The sequence below is a fragment of the Esox lucius genome, chromosome 25, assembly GCF_011004845.1.
Source record: "Esox lucius isolate fEsoLuc1 chromosome 25, fEsoLuc1.pri, whole genome shotgun sequence".
In the NCBI taxonomy this organism is placed as follows: domain Eukaryota; kingdom Metazoa; phylum Chordata; class Actinopteri; order Esociformes; family Esocidae; genus Esox; species Esox lucius.
The window spans coordinates 5797729-5820050 of record NC_047593.1 but is presented as its reverse complement, the minus strand read 5'-3'; the positions used below and the strand labels follow the sequence as shown (position 1 = coordinate 5820050).

Genomic DNA, 22322 nt, shown 5'->3' with positions numbered 1-22322 from the left:
TTTCGTAGTTCTATAGTATAAAGTGTCCCCCCCTCCTGTGTTAACAGCAATGACAGCTCCTTAGTAAACTCAAAGGTAGAGGGATGCCTTTTATATCGCTTATTTCGGTGGGAAGAAATCTCTCGCCGAGCGAGAATATCCTTCTTCCCCTCCTTCCCTCTCTCCTTTCCTCTCCCATTGCGCCCTCGCGCTCTGCAAGCCTACTGTATTCTACTGCAGAGTGGGGCGCGTGACGTCAACGAACGCTGGAGCGGCTCCTTGGCTTGAGCGAAAAATGGGGAGAAATTGCGAGGTGAGAGGCGCCTTTTTTCCTACATTAATCATGTTTTTGGTGAATGGCAGTGGTTAGTGTTTGTGAGTAGCATAGGTGTCATTAGAACAATGCCATTGACATCATGTACGAGAGAATAGCTGAAAAGATCGCAAAATTAGACCTTGCAGCGAGGCACACAAGTGATAGCCTGCGCGCTGTCGAAAATGGTAGGCAAGAAAATCAGGGCATGCTGCTAGCGTTACCCTGCCGCGCAGGGCATTCAACACGCCTTCTGCACGTTGCCATTTTTATCGACACCACTGCATTGACATTTGTAAGTTGTACCCGAGGTAATGTTGTTTTTGCTCCGCTTATTCAATTGAATCAATAATAGACTACAGGCAGTCGTGGTATGTTCATTCTGCGGTGGGCTACCTGAGACTTGCCTTTGGGTCTTCACACCCATTTATTCAATCATAGCGATGGCTGCTTTTAATATGCATAGCTATTCTTTGCACATGCTGTATTGTCACACAATCAGTATTCAATCAAAAACATTTGGAAGGGTACTAATTATGAATGTCCAATGTTATTGTCACACTCACCGGCCTAATTTGCTACTCACGTAGGCTACGTGACACCGTTGGTTGTGAATAATCTCATGCGTGCCCATCACAGCATCACATAAAGATTCCGGTGGAACCAGGGGTCTGCTGATAACGTGTAGTTTTGCCCAGTTAAGTAGTTTAGCCTTTCAATAAACATTCTCATGTATACATTTATATTAGGTAATTGTGCCAAAACATCCAATAATATTTGGGGACCCGCTGATAATTCAACATAGCATAATTCAAAAAACAACAATATTATATCATACTGCCCAGCCAGGAACATCATAGCAGGCCTACCACCAGCTGTTCCAGTAAATACACCGGAACTCAAGGGAAAAGTTTCTGAGGAAAAGCATGGCTTGACATCATGCACTGCTTTTATTTTGCCACCTAGTAAACTCCCCAGATCTGCCCCAGAGCTCTTGAAGCTCCAGCAGCACTTTGCCTGAAGTGACAGATAGACTTGACGGTGGGAAGTGGTTGTTTGTGTGTGTGACTGGCGCTATGGAAAGTACTTAAACGTAGCCGTTGCGCTATGGAAAATACTGTACTTAAACGTAGCCGTTGCGCTATGGAAAATACTGTACTTAAACGTAGCCGTTGCCGTGAGATTGTTTCTCGGCTGGGCATCGGCCTTACTATACGATGTGATTTCATTTGTTTGGACATTTGGACATTACCCGAAAGGTTGATCGAGGGTTTTAAACCTTGTTTCTGCAGCAAGTTTATTGGAAATAGAGCATCTGTTAAATGTACCATATTCATAACAGATTCATAGATGTTGTGCATTACTGTAGCCCCTGCAGTTTTAATTATGCTGAGTATACTGTCCAATTGACCAGAGGCTTTTCCATTTTGTTTCTGTTTACTGGGATAGCAAATAATTAAAACGAATTGGGCTATTTCTTCTTTTTATAGAATTCTGAATGGAAATGGAAACATTCTCATGGAAAATTTCTGCTCCATGTTCACACGGAGTGACCCAGGTGAATGACTTTCCCAAACTTTTTCAAGGAAATCTCTTTGACAATAGCGACAGATGGTTTTCCCATGAGCTCTCTCTTAGTAGTGTAATCTTTCAGTGTCTAGCTACAACAGAGGGAATCTGCATATTCAGTGAAATGTCAGTCTTATGCAGAAATGTTTTAATGCCTGTCATGCAGGGTGTCAAGTATTCCCAACTGTGTGTGTGTGTGTGTGTGTGTGCCAGACTTAGTCTCTGGAGCCAGACAGCTACTTCCGGAATGGCTGCAGTTAAGACAGATGTGCGCTGCTTTGACTATTTACACGTGGGGGTGGACATATTGGAAATTAAACATACAGGGGAAAGTTGTAAAAAACCAAATAATTTGTTGCTGCAGTGAACACTTTCTAAGTATTTTTATGTGAGAAAGGCTAACATTGTTACCTGACCTTGTGCTGTTGCCTATGATCTGGCAACATGAGTCTATGTCAGATGCTGGGACATCTAGGTACTCTTGTGGCCAATGGTGCAGTCTTCAATCAAAAATGACGGTAGAAGCAACAAATTGAGCAGAGATTTTTTTTTACTATTTTAAAGCATTCATTCTAACACATTTTGCAATGGGGCCTGAATCCTGGCAGACTTAAAGAACATTTAAATGTTTCCGAGGCTAATGCCATGTTCTTGTTCGGCCAGAACAAATTTGGCCCTAATGTTATTATTATTTTTTGACATTAATTAATGTTTTGCTCTTGTGTTTTTGACTTTTGATGGCCCACCTCTGCTAAATTAATATAAGCAAAACAGTTTTTTTGGGCTCTCGATTTGAACATACTATAATACATAGCAAAATAAGCTTTTAATAACAGGGTAATATATTTTTTCTTACCCAGGTCCTGGGAATATGGAGTTTTTCATATAATCGCTGTCCCTTTGACTATGCTGCTTCAAGATGCTAGTAACAAGATATTGTTTTGTTTACATTTGAGATTTGAGAGGTTTTCACCTCTATCCCAATAATAGTGAGTCCTATTGATCTGACCTTTGCTGTTGGTTGAATTAATGCTATCTCCCCTAGTCAGAAGTGGAATATAATCTGTGTCCATCTGACACTGAATAATTGCCTGTTTGATAGCCTTCCTACTGGGTACATCAACCTTTGACTGCTATCTTACGCCTTCACACTTTCTATTATTAAATGAAAATAACCTTTACAATTGCAGTAACCTCAATGTGGCCGTAGTATAATATATTTATACATTAAGAGATTTCCTAATTACCGTTGTTATAATTGCAGTCAACTCACCCATTGGAGGTTTATGTTTTTTTATCTGATAATATATCATGTTGAAGATCTGATGTTTCTAAAGTACATTTAACGTATATTAGATATATTATGACGTTGAAGTTGAAGTTTCGACCCTGATGTCATTTTTTGGTGGTGCTGATTGAAATGAAATGAAAATATGACGGGTGGATGACTATGCAAATTCATTGTTTCAAACACACTGTACATTCAACACACCAATAAGTTCCCAAATTATTTAGAAAACCGGTCAGTCGGTGCCCCCTCACCAACTGATCAGTTCCCACCTCACTGAGTCCTCAGGTTTAGACGTGCCAGTCAAATTACCACACCGACAGTGGATTTGGGGAGGAGAGAAAAAGATAAATGAAGAGATATCAGGCAGAGGGGTGAAAAGGTGAGGCAGAGAGGGAAGGAGAGGAATGGAGAGAGAGCAGCCTGTGTATCTGACAAGGTGGGATGAATCTGCGGGTTGGATCAGTGGGAGGAGGCAGAGAGGCAGAGAGGCAGAGAGGCAGAGAGGCACAGAGGCGGACGGAAGTGGAGAGGGATCCCAATGGGGGCGCTGAAACATCTGGGAGTCTCTTATGCAAACAGCTGTTTTGAGTCCGACCCGCCTTGAAGATGTACTGTATGTATTCAGACCTGTGTTCGCATCGAAATCATTCAAACGCTTTCAAGCGTTTGATTCAGCGTGCCCGGCATCATTTTAATACATCTGAAAGGGTGGGGACACCTGCCAATTCTGGATCTCCAGGCAAGCTGAAATGATATGGAATACCTTGTCTGAATCATATCTAGCCTTATTAGTAATCCAAGGTTGTACCTTGCCTGACAACTTAAACAGAAATCTTTTGCTGCTCTGTTATGCCTTCTATATTTTGCTCTGCGACGTCTTCCATGGCAAGAACGTCAAATCAGTTATCGTGTGATCCGTAGCCAGATCAGAGCAGGCCTATCATACTGATGGTTGATCTGATGAAATAGTCCTTTTAAGCATGTGTGTTCTGGCTCATGATCCCCGACCAGTTCGTTTCTGGAACTATTCAGATGGAACCCATTGGATTTCTGTTGCGACACATTTGCTAATATCCATTGAATGTGAATGCAGCTGTCTATCATATGAGAATGGATATTTTAAGAATGCGACTGATGACAATTTAGTCTTATTGGAGGCTTTCTGCCTCTCCCAACGGGTCCACACCAAAACAAAATCTATATCATGGAAGATATTCTATAGCTATGTTTAGAAATGTTACAGAAATGATTGAGTAAGCCATTTTGCCAGACTGTGGCACACCTGACGACCGTGGTAACCGTAGTGATGTTCAGTTGTGTCGCTGATGCGTCCTCTCCAGAATCAGCGTCAGGCTGCCGCCACCAAGAGAAAACGCTGGCAGATGCCAGAACATTCTGGAGGCAGCTAGCAGAGCTAGCCCCTCCACTACAAAGGTGCCCCCCATCAGGACCTCCTCAGGCTGGGTATTACAAGGATAGCAGCTCACAGGGGAAGCAGAAGGAGAAGTGATGCAAGAGCATGAACCCATACTTCACAGGTCCTGATGCTGCACTGTCCCAGCGATGCGAGAGATGGAAAAAGAGGAAGACAGCCTGGAGATGAAGGGGGCAGCTCGCCCCTGACAAACTGCCCCAGTGTGGTTTGCCTTTCAGTTTCAATTTTCTTTACCGTTCCTCCTGTATTTGTGTACATAAAACACCCTCCAGGGCCCTGAACACTTGTCATGTGTCCGTTCTCTATGTCTCTCTTACAGAATGGACCTTGTGCAGAAAACGTATTCAAACCTGCTGCCCACTGCAAGAATGCTGGAACTGGAATGGAAGTTTACCTTTCAGTCTTTCAGTCTTACAATGACCTAGAGCATACAGCCAAAGTTCCAATGGAATGGCTACGGAATAAAAACATTAGAGCCCCAACCTAAATACAATCAAACATTTGTGGCATGCCACTGAGATTGCTGTCCATCAATGGTACCCCACCGATTTTTTTACCGGGTAAGTATGACGGACAGATTCTTATTTACAACAATGACCTCTGGGAAATCTGGTTTACCTGTCCCAGGCAGTTAACGAAGGAAAAACAATGTTTTTCACTTTGTCGGTTGGGATTTGAACCATCAACCTTTTGTTTTACTGGACCGACACTCTTGAGCACTAGGCTTACCTGCCGCCTGAACATTCTAAAGGGGTTGAATAGTTTTGTAAAGAAGAATGGTCTAATTTTACCAAATCGAGGTAGGCAAAAATGGCAGAGAACTCTCAGCTGTAATTTCATTAAAGTGTGGAGGTGTTCAGGTAAGTAGAAAGAAAATTCTGAAGCACTAACACAACAAAATGCAAAGAAAAATTTAATGGGTTTAGACTACTTTCCATAAGCACTGTGACTCACTGTTTATTTTATGCAATCCTATTTGTTTACTAGAGGTGCCAAACATTTTTAACTTGCATGTACAAATAGCCCAATTTATTCTATATATTGGCTTATACTGTAAAAACAAAACCTTTTGTAAACTGGCAACCTGAATCTGTCACATAATTAGAAGTGGATCTATTCTTACTAGATCAACTTTTCTTTGAGAAAGTCAAACTAACAGCTGTTGGACAGAGAGTAGGCTACTGAGCTGGAAGCCAGCGGTTAATGAAACATCCATTCAATTGAATGATAAAACTGACCGAGTCAGTCGTTCACAAGTCTTTTTACTTAGGCAAAGGCTCAGTGTATGATTTTATCTGTGTTTATCATTACAATCAAAAATCAACTACCACATTAATAATTTTAGACCTGCCAATTATCTGATACAAACATGTCTTTAATATGCTAATGTCTTGGTCTGTTTTTCTTTGCAAAAGTTAAACTAACAGCGTGTTACGTGGTTAGGTAGAAACAACTACTCAATTGAACGATAAAATCGACTGAGTCAGTCGTCTTTTTACTCAGGGAAAGGCAGCGGCTCCATGCTTGTCTGTTTTTTTTTTATGGCATCAGTAATCAACTTACTATATTAATTGTTATAGTGTGTGTTCAATTATCAGTTATAAACATGTCTTTATGATGTTCCTGCCTTGATCTATTTTTCTCTGCGAATGCACATAGAAGTTGATGGGAGAACTGAGCTGGAGGACCGCTGTCAAATGTTCGATACGATACAATTGAACGAGTCACTTGGAAGAAGGACTTGTGAGTCCCGAATCACTAAAAAGATTTATTCAAAACGAACGAATCGTTTGCAAACTGCACGACTATATGATACACGGTTGTAGAATGGGCTTTTGGATGGGGGTTGGGCAGGGCATGTGTTAGTGATCTATGTGTAACACTGGATAATTGCCTTTGTAAAGGGTCCAGTGGATCAATAGGAGACAGTGGATGAGTGGAGGCAGGATGGCAACAAGCCTACTGGTGTTTCTGCCATGCAGTCAAGTCAGCCACAGTCCTCCCATATCCTCCCAGCTTTGTCTCTATTCTCCATCCGTTACAGAATCACACAGGGTTTCTTCTGGATCAAAATGGGCAGGTTCAAATATTTAGAAGGTATGGGAATGGGCGTGGCTGTCTCGTAAGTGGTGCTGAATTTTCAGGAACACATTATGAGGCTCCCTCTGGGCAATATACACTTGTAGACTCAATTTCAAGCAAATTTCCTGCGATTAGCTTTTGCTCTCCACATTTTATATGCATTTTAATAATATGACTTTGCCCTGAGAGTGCTTATCTATTCTGAAAATTAAGAAATCCTTTTAAATCCACAATGGAATGTTTGCAAGCGCAAACTTTTGGAAGAGGGTGTCTAACCGGGACATAGGCGAAGTGTAGCTTCTACCTGGCTGTTCTTTAACCGTGACTCTCACAACGTGTTCCACTGAAGCGTGTGTCCTGACCCAATATGCTCTTAGTATACTACTCTGTTCATTAGCAGTGGGATTTCACAGAGCACAACGCCCCTCTGTGTAACAAAATGTGTCTTTTGGTAGGAGAAAGGGTTTACTGCACAAGCATTTCAAGCGAGCCTCATGCTTGTGCTTATTCAAATGCATATCTCTCCCGTTGAACACTGTAGAGACCGTAAGAGTGGCCGACCTACAGTGTCACTGGCAAATACTTATGTCAAGTTTTATTTTCAGTGCTCATTTCTGTTGTAATAAATCCTGCTATGACTGGAGACATTCTGTGACTCTTCCCGGCATGGAGGCCACCCAACATTTTTTTCGTGTCTCATCGGTATGGGTCGCAAATGTGAGTGTAACGGTTGCAATTTAACTCACTAGTTGAGGGCAGATGCTTTGGTGGCACAGCGGCACAGTCTTAGCACTGCTGCTCGACGATACCGCAGAGCGCCAGAGCCGAATGTCATGCCACCTCCACGTAAAGCACTGTTGAAGCAGAAGGGACTGTGCCAGTTCTATAAGCTGCAACCAGTCTATTTTCCACCACACCCCCAGTGAATGGGGGAATGCTTTTTCACAGATAAGAAAGAAGAGGTGAGGCTGCTAGAGGTACTACGGAGCGTTCTCAAATTGAACCCTATTCCCGACACAGTGCACAGATTTCAGGGTCCTTTAAATGCGACAGCACAGCTTAGGGAGCCATTTGATTTGCCATTTGTGATTTCACATCCGCTTGGTGATTGGCATACGGAGATGATTCTGAAGGATCCCAAATGCCTTTTTTGTTTAACTGTTACGGCCCTACTCAATCAAATGTATTTATTTTGTGTTTATTACATCAACAGCTGTAAAAATGTGCTTATACAGATACCAAGCTTAAAAACCCGAGTAAGAAAGCAACAGCAAGAAGTTGATGCACAATGGTTAGGAAAAACTCCCATGTAAAGTTAGAACCTCGGAAGAAACCTGGAAGATAGCCGGGCTCTTGTGTGGCCAGTCCTCTTCTGGCTGTGCTGAGTGAAGATTGTAAGAATAAATAAAAATTTTGGGCCACATTAATAACTTTGCATGTTCAGATGACCAACAGTTGAATAAATTGTCTTTTGGCAGAATCCAGATCAGCTGGACATTCAGATGGCCAGTGACAGTGGGAATTATCAGGTAGAAACTGGATCTGCAGCGCAACCAGGTAGTCCTAAATTTTGGTCCGAGGACTCAGGTCCTACAAAATAGGACACAAAAGAATTAGAGGCAGCATTCCTTAGATCATATGGAATATCTCAGTGTAGAATTGAGAGTGAACATTGTCCCCTGACACATAAACCATTGCAGCATAAAAACCTGGGACTGTGGATAGCGTTGTGGTTTGCTTAAAAGATGTTCAGTGTACAGTGTATTACTTTTGAGGTCAATTCCTGTGTACTGGAACATGTACTTTATTCTATAAAAAACTACAATATTGTCCCTGTTTGGCCCCTCATTGTAGCCTTCCAGTCAAGGCTGGATCGCAATGGCATACATGCATTCTACAAAAATAGCGTCATTAGTATAATCTCCTTCAAAACAAAACAAGAATCCAAATAATCCTAAACCGTCACTGAAGGATACATGCGCTTGCTTTTCTTGTACTCCTTTAACAAGGGCTACTTCTAACCGTTTCTACAGTCAGTTTTACAAAACACGTTGATGTGAACAAATGTGCCGATGGAAAGGAACAGAATTACAGTTTGTGTTGTTTGTGAATCTCACAACTCGTGTAAATGCATTGCAGTCGTTGTGCATATGATCTATTCAACTTGGGAATTATATTTTTGTTTCACATACAGTACCAGTCAAATGTTTAGACACACCTGTGCATTCAAGGGTATTTCTTTGGTTTTACTGTTTACAATTTGTATAATAATAATGAAGACAACCAAAAATGTGTAGAATAGATTAAAATACATTGTATATTGTAGATTCATCAAAGTTACCATCAACCAATCAAATGTATTTATAAAGCCCTTTTTACAACAGCAGTTGTCACAAAGTGCTTTTACAGAGAACCCCGGCCTTAAACCCCAAGGAGCAAACAACAGTAGTGTTGAATTTCAGAAGAAGGCCGAATTTTAGGAAGAAACCTAGAGAGGACCCAGGCTCAGAGGGGTGACCAGTCCTCATCTGGCTGTGCCGGGTGAGATATTAAGAGTCCAATTGGAATAACTAATACATTTATCTACATTTATAAGTCTATTTAAATTTAGACTAGGTCAGAAGTATGACCAGATGGACAAGGACAGGGACAGCAACGGACCCCCCAAACCAGGGGCTCCGCAGGTGTGGACCAGGACCTCATGCCCTCCTAAAGTTTAAAACGGGAGCAGTCTGGGAAAATTCTGAAAATGCATTCCTCATATCAACAACGATTTATAGTGGGGAAGGAGAACTGACCCAATCCCCCAGCACAATAGTACAGCAGCGTAAGACCATGGAACTGAGACAGGGGAGTCCGGCGACACTGTGGCTACCTGGGGGAGGCCCTGGACAGGGCCCAACAACCATCCTTTGCCTTTTGCACACTCTGTATTCTCTCAACCAGCTTTGTGTGGTCGTCACCTGGAATGCATTTCAATTAATAGGTGTGTGTTGTTAAAAGTTTATAATGCATTAATTTAACCAATCAGTGGTGTTGTGACAAGTTAGGGTTGGTATACAGAAGACGTTCATTATGTCTGTACTGTAGTCCATCATTTGGCAAGAACAAATAAGCAAAGAAAGACAACAGTCCATCATTACTTAAAGACATGAAGGTCAGAGGAACTTAAAGTTTCTTCAAGGGCAGTTGCAAAGACCATGAAGTTCTATGATGAAACTGGCTAGCATGAGGAATGCTACAGAAAATTACCATCCTGAGTTGCAAAGGATAATAGGCAATAAACTGCAGCTGAGATTTTACCCCAAAGAAATGCTAACAGTAACAGACACAAGTAACAACATCAACTATTTAGAAAAGGCTTTGTGAATCAGGTTTTCATGGATGAATAGTTGCAAAGACCCAAATGCCTAAGGACGTCAATAAGAAGAGATTTGCTTCGGCCAAGAAACCGGAGAAATGGACATTAGACTGGTGGAAATCTGTCATTTGGTCCATATTTGAGTTTTTTTGTTCCAACTACCATGTCTTTGGGTAATGCAGAGTGCGTAAACAGATGATGTCTGCATGGATAGTTCCCACCATAAAACATGGAGGAGGAGGTGTGATGGTGTGGGGGTGCTTTGCTGACACTATGGGATTTATTGAGAATTCAAGGCCCACTCAACCAGCATGACTACCACAGCATTCTGCAGCAATACGCCACCCCATCTGGTTTGCACATAGTGGGACTATCATGTGTTTTTCAACAGGACAATGACTCAAAACACATCTCCAGGCTGTGTAAGGGCTATATGACCAAGAAGGAGAGTGATGGAGTGCTGCATCAGATGATCTGGCCTCCACAATCACCCGACCCCAACCCAATTGAGATCTAAAATGTGACCGTATTTAGATACTTTATTTGTACGTAATATTACCTGTCTACATTCATTACCCTTATATTTAAGTAATTTAGCATCTTATCAAGATTCAAAACCATTGTGTTTCAAGCACCACAAATTACCAGGTGAGGTACGTGGAACCATGGCAATATATTGTACAAAAATGTACAATACATTTATACAGCACTTACAGTTAGGTATGGAAATAATTGGACACTCACATAGATTTGGTTATTTTGGCTGTTCACCGAGATATATTCAAGTTACAGTTAAATAATGAATATGGGCCTAAAGTGCAGTCTCACAGCTTTAATTTGAGGGTATTCACATAGGGTTTAGGAATTTCAACACTCTAATATGAAGCCCCCTGTTTTCCAGACTTCAAACAGTCATTGCCTGCAAAGAATTTTTGAGAAAGTATAAAAAATTTACATTTTATTTATGATTGTGTTAATTTGTCCAATTACATTTGGGCTCCTGGAATAAGGGACTGTGTATGAAAATGGTTGCAATTCCCACACGTTCCGTGCAATATTTTTGTTCAATTAAATCTTAAATCTTGAATGTCTGCACTTCAATTGCATCTCAGTTGTTTTATTTCAAATCTATTGTGGTGGCGTACAGAGCCAGAATTATGAAAATGGAGTCAGTGTCCAAATATTTCTGGACCGAAATGTATACACAAATGTTAGTGCCCCTCGGGCCAGACTACTGCTACAGTCCATTATTAACTTCACGTCAATCTTCTGTTCACTTAAAACTCAGTCTCTCGATCCGTCCTCCCCCTGTTGTTAACCTCCCACCCCCTGCGTGCCCCAGCCTCCCTCTGCTCCTCCTCTCCACCTCCCATGGCTCTCAAACCCTCCGCTGTCCGTGCCCAGTTTCCTGCACTCATCTTTCCCTCTTTCTGCTGATCTTTCTTTAGTTCTTTCAGCTTTTCTGATTCCCCTTTCTCTCTCTCCCTCTCTCTGACCTTTCACCAGTGATTCGTTTGAACTTTGTTTTAGCATTCAACAGATCTGGTGACCGGGGTCTGGCCTGAAAGAACGCCTTTTGGCTGCACCTATAGTGTGGCCCCGGTACTCCATAGACAGCCTATTTTACAGTTCCTAATGAGATACTTTACTAATCACCTCGGTCAATAATATTACTTTTGAAATATTTCGCAAGGCTGTACATGTGTATTATTGTTTTTATTTTAAATTAAAGATATTAACGTTTTAAAATTTACCAGTGTCTAATGTTTTGGATGACAGCGCTGTTAGCAGTTTTTAAATTTTTAATAAATTACTTTTTAATGAATTGACTGATCTCTTGAGTTCCATTTTTGATACACTTAGATCTGTTTATGTTGTTTTCTCTTTAAAACAGACATGTTATACCTTTTTAACAGAGACATTGAGGAAACATACTGTAGTGTTTTACTGAAAGAGCGATTCAAAAGCCATACTTCAGCAGTACATGTGCACTGGAAGCAGCTACTTGGAGCGCTGGTCCACTTCATGCCACATAACGTTCAAACGCAGTGTGGTCCCCATTTGGACTAGGGTGGCATTTTAGAAGCAATCTGGACGTTAATCGGTTTACATCCATCTCGCTTAGATCCTAGGTCTTGAAAATGTGAACTTAACTTTACTGCTTTATTTTACTGGGACACCAGGGTAATCTTGTCTAATTTCTGTCTCTTCAGGAGGTCGGAATAGGAACAGCTGCTAATAAAGGTTTTATGTGACTGTTACGGTTTTTCTGCCGGCCAGGGAGGGCTCTTTAAACTTCGTCTTGGTTTAGAGGTCCCTTCATTGTTTGAAAGGCCTAGTCTAGACTTGATGAGTTGCGTTTTGGCACAACAGTCATGCTGGATAGGCACGGACACAACATTGAATGTCCATTAGAAAACAACTGTGATGTGTGCATACAAGGAAATATGTTACAGTACAGTACAGTAATTGCAGGCAGTAAATATAATGTACTGGACTGCACTACCCTGCACAATACGTAGACTGCTGGCTTGCATGATTATGAGAACACTGGACGCCTCGAGTGCCTGCTGCTCATAAATCTGGATTGTGTGTGTACATGTCTTTCCCTGTGAATGGAACTGTCACCATGGTTACAGTATATTGGACTTAGAGCCAACAGCAACGGCAGCTTTGTCCCTGGTTCAGAATGTTCGATAGTCGGAGTGTGTTTGCGTCTGAAGACATTGAGAGGAAATCGGTTCTATTTAAATGGGAGGATCCCCCAATTAGAGACATCCAGTAGTATACCATTCATCCAGACATGGATTCAAATAATGTTGGTTTTCTTTCACATACCGTCAGTGTTTGATTGACCTCATCTGGAATGCCAGGTGGGGCAGGGTTTTTTGGACCTTGGTCTGAGTACTTCTGTACATTAGGTATTTGCGTTTTTTATTTTCTATAAATTGGCACTTTTTTATTGTTAGTTGTTAGTGCGTATATTGATGGCAATATATATTTATTTATTAAACTATAAATTAAGTCTATAATACAACAAAATATGGAGAAAGTGAAGGTGTCTGAATACTTTCAAAAGGCATTGTAGTGTTGCCAATTCCAAACTTTTGGTTGTTATTATTTTTTTTGCTGCCAATCACTTAAAAAAAATGCAACATCTAGTGTAAAAAACAAAGTTCCATGAAGCAAAGGTCCATTCTTCATCCTGATTTTCCAGCAAATATCAAATATTAGATAATGTCTAGGTTGGCAGCTTTTGATCCGAATGTTCTCTTTCAATTCAAAAGGCATAAACCCATCAATCTGGAGCAGACATTGAAGGGTGAAACAAAAATACTGCAATACTGTGTATACGATGTCATCAAAAATAGTACTGTCAGAAACAATATTACAATACGCAACTACATTGATTTGTTTCACCTTATCCACATTTTAAACTTAGATGTGGTCAAAGGATCACGATATATATGACCACTACTAAGTCTTGATGGAATGTCAATCTAATGTTATGGATCAGAGTGTCTTGTCTATTATACCCATCAAGCCCGTTAGGTTAATTCAATTACACTCCTGCCTAATCCTGCTGAATCTAAAATCCTGCTCTTTTTAATTTGCTGTGTCTTAGATGCGTAACCTATTGGATCAGTGTCTAGTTGACCACTCAGTATTGATTCGGTAAGATTTTCTTTCTCCTTGTCATGTTCCACTATGTCAGAGCTACTAATGCAGCTCAATCTAACATGCTAAAGTCTAATTGTGGTGAACGCAATTTGTTAAACAAGAGCAGATTGTGATTTATTTTGCTGGGGAGAGGTTGAACATTTCTGTAATTTGAATAGATTTTTTGCCTTACATTAGCATGGCATTATGGGAGTTGAAATTCTAGCTGTTCTTTGGGTGCGATGGGTGGTGAAGCTCATCTTTCTGACCGCCACTCACTAATGTGCAAACAGCGAATACTGTTGTTTCGTGTGAACGTATCCTCATAAGACATAATGTAATATGGCTGATGGATTTTTACCATGTGATAAAATGTGGGACAGTAGTTACTTGCAGTGGCATTTATCCAAAGAATAACAAGCGCAATTGTCTACAGGAGGATTAAATCCTACATTGGATTTTATGGTTCAAGTGTCTTGACGTCTACTGTGATGATCTGTGATGATCAAATTAATACAAAAAATATGTTTGCTTGAGAGTGGTTAGTGTCAGTAAAGCAATATATACCGGTCCACTGAATCCCACAATCAATACTGTCAGATCCAACTTAGCTTAAAGCTCGAACCATCAGTCTCTCATCTCATAGTATAAGTATAAGTGCCAACCTTCACCATCGTCTCCTGTGGGAATTGAACACAAAACCTCTGCATTACAAAGTACCATGCTCTTACCAAATGTGCTACAGGCGACCCCTTATAGACCCCTACATCTTGCATGCCAAAGCCCAGCAGACTACCTCTCTACACGCTAAAAAAACAATTCAGATGACAGTCACTGAAATAACCTACTGTACCATAGAAATGATATGGGATTGAATTAAACAGGTGGCACAGTTTTCAATCAGCTTACTTGAACACGACGGGAGATGGTGGTCTGACCAGCGGGGAGTTTGGCAGTTGGCTGGGTGGACTCACTGGAATGTTAAATCCCATTAATATGGACCCTATTCTTGTAGGCTGATATTGTCACTCTAAATGAATGACTGCCTGACTGACTGTTGCGTTGGTATTCAGGGATATATTAAATGTGTTCATTTTTAATAGGAAAGGCCTCAGAAAAGACGTGCTTGATCAGCTGTCGGTTTAGGTTTTGGAACGGGACTTTCCGTCAGTCACCCTTGTCTGAATTGTGCCAACTACAAGATTGTGTTGTCTTGCCAACTCAGTGGCTCGCTGTCAAAATACCTAGGACCCGGCTAGTTTAGTACGACAGAGAGCCAAAATCTGTGATTTGAGGCCTGCAAGGGAAGGACAGGAAGGACAGGAAAAAGAGAAAGAAACCTGGGTCAATTAAAGACGCCACTACGTGAGCAGAATTGTGAGGCGTGCAGTGTTAAAACATTTCCTTGTTCCAGATATGCCTGCAGACTCAACCTCCTAGACTTTATTGTTTGTGACTTGGCCTGGTCACCCTAAAGATGTACCGGGCAAAGGATGGCAGGAAACTGGAACAGACTAATGGGCTTTGGCTTTTCCATCTGCACTACAGACTCGTCTCCATTCACAGTGCACTGTCAGAAGGAGAGAGCGATTGAGAGAGGGAGAGCTAGTGAAGGACTAATAGACAACTAAGAGGGAAAGAGGAAAGGACACAGAGAGAGGGGAGGGGATAGGGAGTGAGAGAGGAGAGCGAGACAAACAAAGACAGACTGTCTTGGAAGGGTTCCAGCACTCCAGAATTCCTCTGTTGTCTGCTACTTAATGGGTCTGTTCAAATGGGCAGTGTATGTCCAGATGTTTTAATGGGAATGCATTTTCAGGGTCACTTAACTGTTACAAAACCATGAATCCATTAGTGTTGGCATGTCTAGAAATAATTAAATTAGCCCCTTAGACTATTAGCTGAATTGAGATGCGTTGGATAAGGCTTGGATAGTAAATACGTTTGACAAAATCCTATCTCCTCGTTATGTTCCTATCTAGAATTAGGGGACGATGGACATCTTTTCGATGCTATCGTCCTATATTTCAAATCTTCACAAGGGAATGACGGGGAGGGGAAGGTCAAAATAATGACTCCTCTTTTTTCAGTCGGCAGTGATTTCCAGCCTCAGCAGTCTATGGACCTTGTCGCGGTGAAATGTCAGATGTTTTTTCTAAAAATGAGCTCAGCCTGTAAGTTTTTCCCTCTACGAGTCCTAGTGTTCCAAGCTGCAGCCTATTTCCTGTGTATAGAATCATTCTGATAGCGCTCTACTTTTGACAAGAACCCTACGGGTGATTGGCAGCAACGTAGGAGGGAAATACACAGATTCATGGTTCGTGTTCTTGTTTCGGGCATGAGCTATGCGGAACGTTGCTCCAACAAACATCAACATCAAACAAGTGTCTTCTGTGAGATGCTAGTTTGGTTATTTTTAGGAAACCAGTGAATGCAGCAAGAAATGATACACCATAATAAGACTTCTGGTTGTTGTCCTATGCTCTATTCCTGCCAAACACTGCTGATTGAACCACTTACTAAACTGGGTGGTCAAAGTGGCACGACCGTGCACTAGATGCCCACTAGAGCATCAAGTGTCGCACAGTATACTCCTATAAACCATTACACTGTTGCCTTTGGGTATGGATTTGCTTTTAGGCGGTTTAAAGAAAGTTGAACTAAAACCTGTTGTCTTTGTCTCTTTCAGGGCCAGCGGTGGAACATCCGGTGAATAGGGGAAAGCGATCGACGACGTGGAGCAGGCCGATTTCCCAGAAGGCCCCCGAATCTCTGAGGGTGTGGGTTCATCAGTATGCGTGACAGTTTGAGTGGCCTGCGGTCTTCCTCAGTCTTGCCTTGTCTTCTCTCCTTCATCTAACTCCCATCGCCAGTTGTCTCACCGCCGCCATTTTTCACAATGCGAGGATTCGCCCGGTCCCCGGGGAGTAGTACGCCCGCGGCGTGCCGGCGCCGCTGAGTGCTGTACCGCGTGAGGGCCCCCCCCACCCCACCCCCGGCGGCCTCTCGCGGAATGGCTTCTCTGGACCTGCCCTATCGCTGTCCTCGTTGCGGGGAACACAAGCGCTTCCGCTCGCTCTCCTCCCTCCGCGCCCACCTGGAGTACAACCACACCTACGAGACGCTCTACGTGCTCTCCAAATCCAACAGTGTGTGCGACGCCGCCGCGCTGCTCCCCCTAGTGGCCGACGGAGACCTTCTCCTTGCCCCAGCCGGCAACCGCAACAACAACATAGGCGACCCTTTCGACGGCCTTCAACTCCGCTCGTCCGCTTTCAAGGAGCGCCGGTTTCCGCGCCGCGAGCTGCCCTGTCCGGACGACTTTGCCGGTTTGACGGACACCGCGGCTCGATACATCCCGAATGTGGAGTTCCCCTTGGGGGAAATCTTTGTGAAAAAAGCCATGAGTTCCGCCAGCGATCACCACGGCAACCCCAGCACAGCTGTTGCTGTGGCGGCGAACGTGGCGGCGAGCGCGGTGGAGGCGGCCTACGAGGAGGGACTGGCCAGGCTGAAGGCGAGGGCATTCGAACGTCTGGACCTTGATGAGAGGCTGGAGAAACTCTCAGAGGAGGTAATGGTAATAATCACTTCCATTTATTCCTTTGGTTCAATGTTTCCCAAAGCCAATCCACTTATTGAGCGTATTCGTGATCATTTATTTCGGTGAAATAATCACCAAGCCCACTGAACTCATTAATTGAGGCGATGTGGATCTGCTGACAACACTCCAGGAGATTTATTTAATGGTGTCCCACCGCTCACACTCTGAAGATCACCCCCCTGGAAGATCACCCCCCCCCCCTTTTATTTTTCTAGAAGCATTGTTTATTTAATGTAGAGCAGTGCATGTACCAACAAACAAAAATAAAGAAGTACTTCCCATCTATACTGCTGGGAGAATTATGGGTTCTAGAAAATCTGAGTATTAGAATTCTGATTCTGGTCTTCTTATTCTGGTTTTCTGATTCTGATCTTGTGATTCTGGTCTGTAACCAATAACCCTCCCTCCCATAATCAGGTGGAGCAGAAGATAGCGGCACGAGTGGGCCGTCTGCAGGCGGAGCTGGAGAGGAAGAGCGGAGAGCTGGAGCGGGCCAAGCAGGAGAGTGAGCGGCTAGGCCAGGAGAAACAGGACCTAGAGGACAAGGCCTTGGAGCTCTCCCGCCAGGTGGACGTGTCGGTGGAGATGCTGGCCAACCTCAAGCAGGACCTGGTCAGCAAGGAGGAAGAGCTCAACAACAAACAACAGTGAGTGGGTTTACCTTTTGCTATGTTGGACTACTAATACCCTGTTTTTACTGTGGTAAAAGTGTCAGACATTCAATGTCCATTGTGATTAACTCAGGGCAGATTCACAGTCCAACAGGGGATTGCCACCAGAATGTAAGAACATTTAGGGCTCATCCCTGAAGACCTATATGGAGGTTGAACCAAAGTGCGTTCAAAACGCAAATTGCCTTGAGCTCTGTAAAGTTTTGGAAACTTATAGGAGTTCAGTTTTATATAACCAATAAATTATTTTAACAAATGCTAAGTTTACATGAATTTTACGCTGTTTCACCGACTTCTAACAAAATGGGAGTCTGCTACACATTTTCTGACCGTCTGTTTCCATTACATTTGTCCAGATCAAGCTGGATAGCTAATTAACACAGGTGGCTGTGTTTGCCTTCCTTCTGTTTTTCGTGGATACACTAACTCTAACCCATAGAAGGTGTGTAGAATTCCAAATCAAATGCTCAAGACTTTGGGTGAAAAATTTAGAAACGCTTGTATTTGTGGCGCCTGAGGAAAACAAATCACAATTTCGACGACAGATATGATATTTTAATACTATATTAACAGACATATGTAGGTAAACAAAGTAGCAGAGACGGATCCCTTTAACCTTTTGTTTTTGATAATGATTGCTCCCCCGTTCCATATGTTCAGTGTTGTAGCATCTCCTCTCAGGACTATAATATATATTGTTGTCACCAAAAGGCACATTTTAGCTTTACTGCTTCCCGCAGTAAGATTTCACCCTCAAATGGCATCTACTGACTATCTTCTCCTTATATGAAACTAGGAGAAGAAAAGCTATAATTTATTATGGTCAACTTCTGCTAAACCTGTAGTTGTGCTTGATTAAGCCCATCCAATTGGTGCAACTGTGGCAGTTTGGGATGAGCTCAATCAGGAGCGTCTCAGTAACATTTCTAGAAGCGTGAGTCTTACTTGTGGCTAGTGACTCTCTTCAGTAATCTCGAAGGCTGTTGAGTTCAGTTGCTCTTGTGGAAAGATCCGCTGTGATGTCTGAATCCACCCGAGAGTCAGAGGGCGTTAGGGTGAACCCTTATGATCAGCTCACAGTCGGTGATAGCTGCCGTGTGTCTATATCTGTGTGTAGCTTGTTTTCCCTGTTTGCACACTGTTCTGCGCGTGCGACGTATGTGGCTCATTGCCCCCCCCGTTCACACACCGCAGCTGTGTCAGTGTTAGTGAGGCATGGCTCCACTCTGTGCGTAAATGGAAAAGAGACCTTGGCTTTTTACAACGCACACACAAACACACTCACAAACAAACCTCTCTTCGTCTTGTTTTATGGCGAGGATCCCGGTCTGCGTTCGGCCCGTCTGGCGGATGTAAGTGTATCTGCTTGGCTGCCACATCCACATGTCAAGGCTAGAAAAGCTCTCCTATTGGCCGATGCCTTCATGTCAGTCACTGCTGCTGAGAGCTCATTGGACGGTCATTCTGAAGGACTGTTTGGACAGGAGCAGCTGGCCAATGGGAGACAACTTGGATTCAGCCCAGGTGCTCAACCTGCCTGGCCTACTGTGTATATCATCTACATGATAATTATTATGCTTGTACCCAGCATGGTTATTATATTAACGTATATTAATTTCAGTCAGAAAAGAGACAGTAGCTGGTAAATTCAATAACTTACAATACATTTTTTTTACCTTTACAATGAGAATGATTGCCATTTTCTGGTACACCTCAGCTAGCATTTAATAGAAGACTGGCATTTGAGTAATGTAAGCAGATGTTCTCTTCCGGCACATTCTGTACTAGTGAGTGCACACAAGCCTGAGTACTCATTCTTACAGGTCCCCCATGGGAATCAAACCCCTGGCATTGCAAGCGCCACGCTCTTCCATCCAAGACACAATAATACATTAGTGACAGAAACACCAGCCGCATGGTTGCACATTGTAAGTTGTTGAGGCCATCGCATTTTGTTCCACTCTCAGCCTGTCTTTATCTCTACCCCTCCATTCCTGACTTTGAATCTGCAGCAGTTTGTTTATTAGAGCAAGATAATATGTTGGTAGTCTGTACCAGTCGACCAACAGGCAGGCAGGAAGGAGTCCAGAGCAAGGCTTGGGATGTCATCATAGCCACATTACAACCATAGCACAGGAAATACCAGTGTGCATGCACGCGCACACACGCAGAGACAGACACACGCGCGCACACACAGAGCGAGGCTTGAGGCCAACTTCCCATGTAGATGAGAAAGGACAATCCCAGGGCCAAAACTGCTCGCAATGACATCATTGTAACCAATGTTTTGTCTGCTGTGAACGTACAATGCAGTACTAACAATGTTTTTTGAAAGCTATGGAAGCTCTTTTTTAATCTGTACTTTGTTTTGTTTCATACTGACGGTATCTCTTTAAGTCCTTGTTGTTTCAGGCACATTTGTTTGCTTTGCCTTTGGTTCTCAACAGGGTTTTACTCCAAGACAAAACGTAAGCCTGGTTGTCTCAGGTTTTGCATGCCTCTTTTATTTATTACCATTTGCCAGCACTTTCTACCTGTTATTTACTGTTTTGATTCAGTATGTTGTCATTGTAAGTATGAGGAATATCCGGTAATTAAGACAGTCTCTATGAAGAGAACTATGAACTAACATTAAACTGAGTTGGCTTTCGTTGCTATGGCAAAGACATTGGCCTGTGTACCAAATGGACACCCTCTTCCCTTTTTAGCACAGTACCCCTGACCAGGGCCCCGATCTTGCACATAATGCCCTTCTTTTGACCAGAGCTTTGTCCCTGGTCCAAAGTAGCTCAATAAATAGGGAGTGTGTTGCAATTTGGCTGTCTTAGCTTGGAACAAAAGCTGGCAACTCAACAGTGACTTCTTTCTGACTGTGAAATGCAGGCTAGCTGCAGAGATGGAAAAAGCACATCGCTGTCTGTGAATGTCCCGGACTGGCTCCAAGGATGACTCAGCAGGGGTCGACGCTGGCTCCAAGATTGCCTCTGCCTGGCATGCTGTCATTTGAAATGATAATTTCAGTATTCACGCTATTAGATTTTCAGGTATTTTTACACTTCATTTGACAGGTTTGTGGGAAAAGCTAGAGGTGGGTTCTTGCTGAAAGAGCAGTTAGACAGATTCAGGCATACGCTACAGAAGTAGCGTACCTCTTCACTAAACGCTACACACTAGACAACTTATGGTGTTTTTTTATCATGGCAGGATGCAGGCAGGTGCACAATAAACTTTCATAAACAAGAACTTGTGTACTAACATAAGACGTCACCTAAACATGAGACTCTAATTCTTGATGGAACGGTAACTAACAAGAAACACCAGGCCAGCAGAATCTTAAATAATAATAATAATAAAAATAATAATGAGGGTTAAACAAGACACAGGTGAAACTAATTAAAGACCACTGAAACAGACTAAACAGAACCAAAGGACACTGAACATATAAATTCAACAGCTGGCACGGTTCAGGTTGTGACCGGCTGTTACTGTGTTTGTGTGTGTGTTTGTGTGTTTGTGTATTTGTGTGAGTGTGTGTGTTCCTTCTGCAAACCAAGATATTATTTAACTCTCTGTCATACTCACACAGGAAGTACATTTTAGATGCAAATCACTAGCTGCCTCATTGTGCCGGAGAATCGAGAGGGATATTCTTTTTATAACCCACTTTGATATTGTCAACAGAAGCAATAGGCAAGATTGCTGAAGTCATTTGCATTGCAATGGCAGCGCCGGTCTTTGATTGGGTAAATAAGTAGGCCGATAATAAGGAGGGACTTGTCGCCGTCTGCCGTGCCGTGGTGATTGGCTTGTTCATGCTGTGGTCCAGCGTTAAGGTCAAAGGACATGAGAGGAAAGCCATGGGAGGGGTCGTTGATAACAGGGCCGCCGGGATCGCCGTCAAGTTCAGAGCAGATGTGGTCAGGGAGGGCAGGAGGGAGGGAGAGAAATACACAAACAAAGAGAGATCCCCTATAGTCCCCTGTAATCCTTTTGGACCTTCTTACCTACCCTGTCCCCAGACTTGATTTATGCCCTGCTCCCAGTCGGGGGATAAGTGGAGTCGGGCTTAGCGGAATGATCACCCCGTGAAAACTCTAAACAGCTACTCTTCAGCTGCCAATTTAGTTGAGCGTGTTTCACTCTCGTTCCCTCAAGACACGGATGGACACGGGGGGGCGGGAGGGAGAGGTGGCAAAAAATAAATAATACACGGTACCATCGCTGCCGCCGCTGCCTTGGAAACAGGCTGTGTCCTTCCCAGAATGCAATATGTGACTGACTGTCAGGTCAGGGAGGAGTGCAGGCTCTGCTCACCTCATTAACGGCCAGTGTCTCCGAGAGGGCAGTTAAAGCAGCG

At 42.9% G+C, this 22322-nt stretch overlaps 1 protein-coding gene across 3 annotated transcripts in view; it reads left to right on the top strand.

Annotated features, from left to right (window-relative positions):
* The first annotated feature begins 222 nt into the window (after window positions 1-222).
* The window catches only part of fbxo41 (F-box protein 41), a 75641-nt gene continuing 53541 nt past the window's right edge, over window positions 223-22322 (top strand). For 2 of the 3 annotated variants that reach the window (XR_002196186.2, XM_010902654.3), the window contains exons 1-3: window positions 223-292; window positions 16380-17270; window positions 17712-17941. Coding sequence is in view for 2 of the 3 variants with exons in the window: in XM_010902654.3 (XP_010900956.2) it covers window positions 16704-17270; window positions 17712-17941 (797 nt within the window). In the remaining variant the exon portion in view is untranslated. The remainder of the gene's footprint in view (window positions 293-16379; window positions 17271-17711; window positions 17942-22322) is intronic. The other variant, XM_020043971.2, reaches the window with a different exon arrangement.